The 5,368-nt window shown below is 45.2% G+C and overlaps 2 protein-coding genes across 2 annotated transcripts; both read right to left on the minus strand.

The window, feature by feature from the left end:
• Positions 1-3,343: 3,343 nt before the first annotated feature.
• LOC108767972 (cellular nucleic acid-binding protein homolog) lies at positions 3,344-3,682 on the minus strand. The gene has a single exon (XM_018518128.1). The coding sequence runs from the start codon at positions 3,680-3,682 to the stop codon at positions 3,344-3,346; it is 339 nt and encodes a 112-aa protein (XP_018373630.1).
• Positions 3,683-3,709: 27 nt separating this feature from the next.
• LOC108767973 (uncharacterized) lies at positions 3,710-4,528 on the minus strand. The gene is made up of 2 exons (XM_018518129.1): positions 4,427-4,528; positions 3,710-4,315 (listed from the first exon to the last, which is right to left on the minus strand). The coding sequence occupies exons 1-2, from the start codon at positions 4,526-4,528 to the stop codon at positions 3,710-3,712; spliced, it is 708 nt and encodes a 235-aa protein (XP_018373631.1).
• Positions 4,529-5,368: the final 840 nt, after the last annotated feature.

A 5,368-nucleotide genomic window follows, 5' to 3' on the forward strand; every position in this document is an offset into this window, starting at 1 on the left:
CCTGCCACATTTATAGTTGTGTGTGCTGGCCTGCCCCTTTCATAAAATCCGACTATTTCGGTTTTATGTGGGGCTACTTCCAATCCCATTTCTTGGATCCTCTGAATGATCGTTCCCACTGCAAGTTCCGCCTCCGTGGAGGCTTCCTCCCATTCATCGCCTGTAGCCAAAACCAAAGTGTCGTCAGCATAACATAGAGTATTAGGCACTCTGGATTTAAATCTCCTCTTTTCATGACTTTATTGAAGCCTAAGTTCCATAAGAGGGGACCCAGGATTGATTCCTGAGGAACCCCTCTTCGTACTTCTTTTTCTCCATTTGAACCGTCTTCTTTTGGGAAGGTTAGCCTCCTGCCGCCCAGATAATCACGGATTATTCTTCTTAGGTATAGAGGAGTTCTGTGTCTATTGAGCGCTGCACCTATTACTTCCCAAGGTAGAGAGTTAAACGCGTTTTTAATGTCGAGAGATACTCCTATCACCACCTTCCCCTCCTTGAAGGCATCCTCCATGTATTATCTAGCTCTTGCTGTTGTGTCGATAGTTGACTTTCCTTTACGAAACCCATATTGAGTGTTGCTTAGATTAGGCCCTCTCCCGTTTAGATGGGTTGTAATTCTCATTGAGATAATCCTTTCTAAGAGTTTTGCCTCGTCGTCCAAGAGACAAATTGGACGGTAACCCGCTGCTTGATTATCCGGCTTACCCGGTTTCCTGAGTAGTACCAATTTGGCATTTTTCCACATATGTGGAAAGATTCCATTTTTCAGGCATGCGGAGAAAATCCTTCTCAGTTCCACCATCATATCCTTAGATGCTATTGCCCAAGCTTTTGCCGGGATATCACTCGGTCCAGGAGCCGCGCTTTTTTCCAACATTCGTTTAGTGGCTAATAGAACCTCTTCATGAGAGACCTCTAACTCTGCCGACCAGGAGGATGTTCCTTCCATCGGTAATTGAGGCTCTGTCCAGTCATTTAATTCACCCGGTGGAAACAGACCAGTGATAACCCTATCTAACTTTTCGCAGTCCATGGATTCAGTATATGGAGGCGACCATCTCCTTAACTTTCCCAGGACTACCTTATAGGGACGGCCTCATGGATCTTCGTTTAGGGAGTTTACAAATTCCTCCCAGGATTTTGCCTTGGCCTTCCTAATTGCTTTCCCCAAAGATACCCTAGCTTGTCTGAATTCGCCTAGCCTAAGTTGTATTTCGAATTCATCCTGTCTATATCCCGGACGCTTTCTTATTCTCCTGAGCCTTCTTCTTACCGTGGTTAATTCAGATCTAAGGGTATTTAACTCTTCATTCTACCACGGCATAGCCTTTCTTGGCCTAGGAATTGATCTTGGCATTGCCGTATCACATGCCTCAGAGAGAGTTCGTTGCAACTTTGTTGCCTGTGCTTCTATATATTCGCTGGTCATTTCCTCTACCTGAGTTATTTTCAGCCAACTACTCGCCAAGATTGCTGCAGAGAATATATCTTGCTTCATCTTTTTAGTTGCCCATCTTTTTGGTTGGGGCTCTCAACCTTCTATGTTGTAGTTCAGTATTCGAGATGACCATTTCTATATATCTATGGTCAGATAGGCTCTCCCTATCCGACACCTCCCAGGATCTCACTCTCTGCGCCGCTACAGGGTTCGCGAAGATAACGTCCACGATTGATTCTCCCGAACTTCTGACGCATGTACTTCTGCCTCCTTGGTTTAAGCAGACCAAGTCTGCTGGCCCACTCAACAATTAACCTCCCACGTTGATCACTTATAGGAAATTGCCACAGATCCGACTTAGAATTGAAGTCTCTTGCCACGAAGATCGGTTTATTTATTAGTAGTTGAATCTCCCTTTCCATTTCATCGATGGCTTCTTCGAATTCCCTTAAATCCAGACTTGGAGGAAGATATGTACCGAATATCATCATGTCTCCCCAGCGGATAGCTGTGAAATGTTTTCCCTTTCTATATATGGAATACATGGGATTGCGTTTCTAGTCTGTCTCCAAGTAATCGCTATTGATTTGTTGTCATTGGCTGTCCAATGTGGATGGTTCCTCGGCACCCTTAAGAATATTGCAAACCCCGCCGAACACAAGAACGATCAAAAAGACGAAAAGACACGCAGCAATCAAATAAATCGCGATAAAAGAATTAGAATAAACCGAAGGAACAAAAAGACACACAGTAATTAAATAATCGCGATAGAAGAATTAGAATATTCGAGAGAATTTCGCAACAACAAGTGTGCGAAAACACCCCTTTACCGCGAGAGGTCACAATGCGAAACATATATAAAGCGGGACGATTTACAGACAAATCGCCTTATTCCTTCTTAAGCTACCGAGACGGTAAGGACTCCTAGCTCTTCTAGTAGCGCTCCGGAACCATCCGTTGTATCCTACAATTCCAGTTCTGATCGTGCGCCATCCACGGCGTCAGACGAGCTAATTCCTTGCCTGATCTCTGCAGCGCAAACCATGGCGACGTGGAGATCACTTCCTCGCGGAAATTCCAACGAGCGCCTTCTCGGCGTCGAGGTTTTTCGCACTCTCTTTCTTTCCGATCTGCCGCTGACCAATACGTTCTTTCTGGGCGCAGATGCCGAAGAGAAAGCGTACACGCGGCAAACGAGGGGGTTGGCATACCCATCTCAAGGAGCTACAACGGGAGCTCCTAACCATAGGCGATTTCGATCCTTCGAATCATTGGAGGGAGGACGCGGGGGATGCAAACAAACCCTCGGTCGACAAATCAGGCACGATTCTCGAGATCGCAGATTCGCCATACACTATCGCTCAAAACAACGCCTCGAAAACCGCGGCCACCACTACGCCAACCCCGCGGTCAAAACCACCTCCATCTCCGCCCCACGTGGCGCCCACACGAAAGGCCACTAGGCCTATTATCATTACGTCCAAACCTCGCGTTATCAGCAACACCCCGTGTACTTTAAATATATTAAAATCTTATAATCTTAAATATTTCTATTATTATTACAAGCCTTCTTATTCCCTTCCAAGTCCTTCTCATCGCGCCAGAGAGTGTAGATAGAGACAGCGAAATGAAGCCTAACTGACGCTTCTTCTAAACTCTCTATTTTATTTTATCAGAAGAACCTGGAAGGCTAATTACCTTAAACTCTAGTAAATTCATAGAATCATATATATTATTTCCGAATATCGTGCTCAATTCCGAGCACTGGTGACAGCTGCCTAAAATAACAACAAAGATACGCGTCTAAACACCGCGTTGAAGTCAAGGCTTCACCCCGCGCGCCCCGCTCCGCGCTCGCGTTCCCGCGAACTCGTATCGCGTCTCGAGACCGCCGAAAACTCGCGCTCAGGACGTAATAGTCTGCATATTTTCTTTATTTTTTCCGACTCTGTTGTCTTTCTTCCTTAAAGGAAGAGGCTTGCAGGCTGGACCCCCCATTCTGTGGTCCGCTCTGAGATTTCTCTCTGAACAGATCACACAGTGTACTTGTTCCAGGCAATCTTTTGCTATATGTCCTCCCTGGCCACATCTATAACAAGCAGCTCCCCTATCGTGTTCATTTCGGCACTGGCTCCTAACATGGCCGTTTTCCAGGCATCGGTAACATTGGGTGGGTCTAGCTGGTAATAGATCCACACGGGCCATTGTCCACCCTATCCTGATTCTTCTGTTTTTAGTGACCATTTTAGCCGCAGCAAGAGGTCGTCGTAGCTATATTGTTCCTAATCCATTAATAGCTTTAGTAATATTGCCCATTTTTATCATGTCTCCTGAACATTTGCCTATATTAGAGATGACTTGTGTCACGTCTTCTTTTGTTACAAATTCTTCTAGGTCCCTGATTCTTATCTCTGCCGTTATTTCAGGTCTAGAGACAAGAACATTCTCCTGTTCCTTAAGAATCTCCTTCAGACGATCGGCCAACATATTTGCCTTTTTTACTGCGTCTACTCCTGGTATTTCCAGGAGTAAGGCTCCCATTCTGGTTTTCCTTGGTCTAATTTCCTGAATTCCTAATATGTCTATGTCCACGTTAGATTTAGCGGTCCGCATTGTCTCTGCGTAACTTGCCTCTCCTCTACAATTTATCTGAACCGCTGCTGTTTTGGGGATTCTCCTGTTATCTCCTATTTTCTTCGTTGTATTACTGGTGCTGACCGACGTTGTTATTTTCTTCTTACTATTGCTTCCGCTTGCTATACCTGTTTCTCTTTTGGCTTTCCTCCCCACAACTTTGCTCCAAGGCAATTCCATAGGATCACTGCTGCCTGGTTCCTGTGATCTTGGTGTCTCCCTGGTCCAAGGATATTTCTCTGTCTTTGGTGTTGTCTCTCAACTTGATTGTTTATTTTGGCTTCCTTCGTCTCCTCCTGTTTTGTCTCTATTTTTATTAGAAGAGTCCAAGGTTACTTTATGAGCCTTAAGTACCTGTATCTCTCTAATAATAGATTTTCCAAGATGCCTTGCTAATTCCTCCGATACTATGTCTCGTATTAGATCTGCCAGGGCCCTAGGTGAAGTTTCCTTCATACTTCCAATATTAACTTTCTGTTTTTTCTTCCCGGGTCTTCTGAAACCTTTCTAGAACTTGATTCTCCTGTGTGATCCGACATAAATTTTTTATGTGCCACATAAATTTTCTTCTGAATATTTGGATCTTCTCTGATCAGTTTCCTCTTTCCTTGTAAAAGTGGTCGCCTTACTTCAAGCCATTTGTCGGGGTTGTCTAGAATTACCTTCTTTCCCTCATCTTCCTCAATTTCCATATTTTCTGAGTCCGAGGAACTTATATTATCTCTGACTCGAAATTTAGTCGAGGGAATTCGCCTCGGGCTTTTCTTCGGTGAAGCATCCTTCCCTCTATCTCCCTTTGGACTAGGAGTCTTTTCTTTCCTAGCTGCTTCCTCTTTCCTTGGAGATTGCAATTCCCTCCTATATGCTTCCGCCTCGCAAGCTGATTGGAGTGCTTTCCTTCTTTCTCTCTCAACTTCCTCTTCGAGTCTGTTTTTGAGAATTGCGACTTCCCTTTTTAACGTTCTTATTTCCTCTAATTGAGCCTCTTCTTTCGTTAATGTAGCTCTCTCTCTGAAGATCTCTAGGATCCCCATGGAAGATGCTGCTGCTACCTTAAGGCTTTTTTGGAAAGTGCCCTTGAGGTTGCTAGAGGACCTAGCAATTCTTAAGACCTTTTTTTTTTTTTTTTGATAACGGAGGGGAAATGTCTAACGCATACCCCGGGCCTCGGGGGAGAGCCCGGGGTTATGTGGGGTTTGCACCCACTAAAACCCCTCCGGGTGTCCTGCGCTGGCCGCTGTTAGGGACCCCCGGGAATGCGTGCAGCATACATCCGGGGGCCCCTGGGCCTGCCGG

The sequence above is a fragment of the Trachymyrmex cornetzi genome, unplaced genomic scaffold (genome assembly GCF_001594075.2).
Source record: "Trachymyrmex cornetzi isolate Tcor2-1 unplaced genomic scaffold, Tcor1.1 scaffold741, whole genome shotgun sequence".
NCBI classification, from domain to species: domain Eukaryota; kingdom Metazoa; phylum Arthropoda; class Insecta; order Hymenoptera; family Formicidae; genus Trachymyrmex; species Trachymyrmex cornetzi.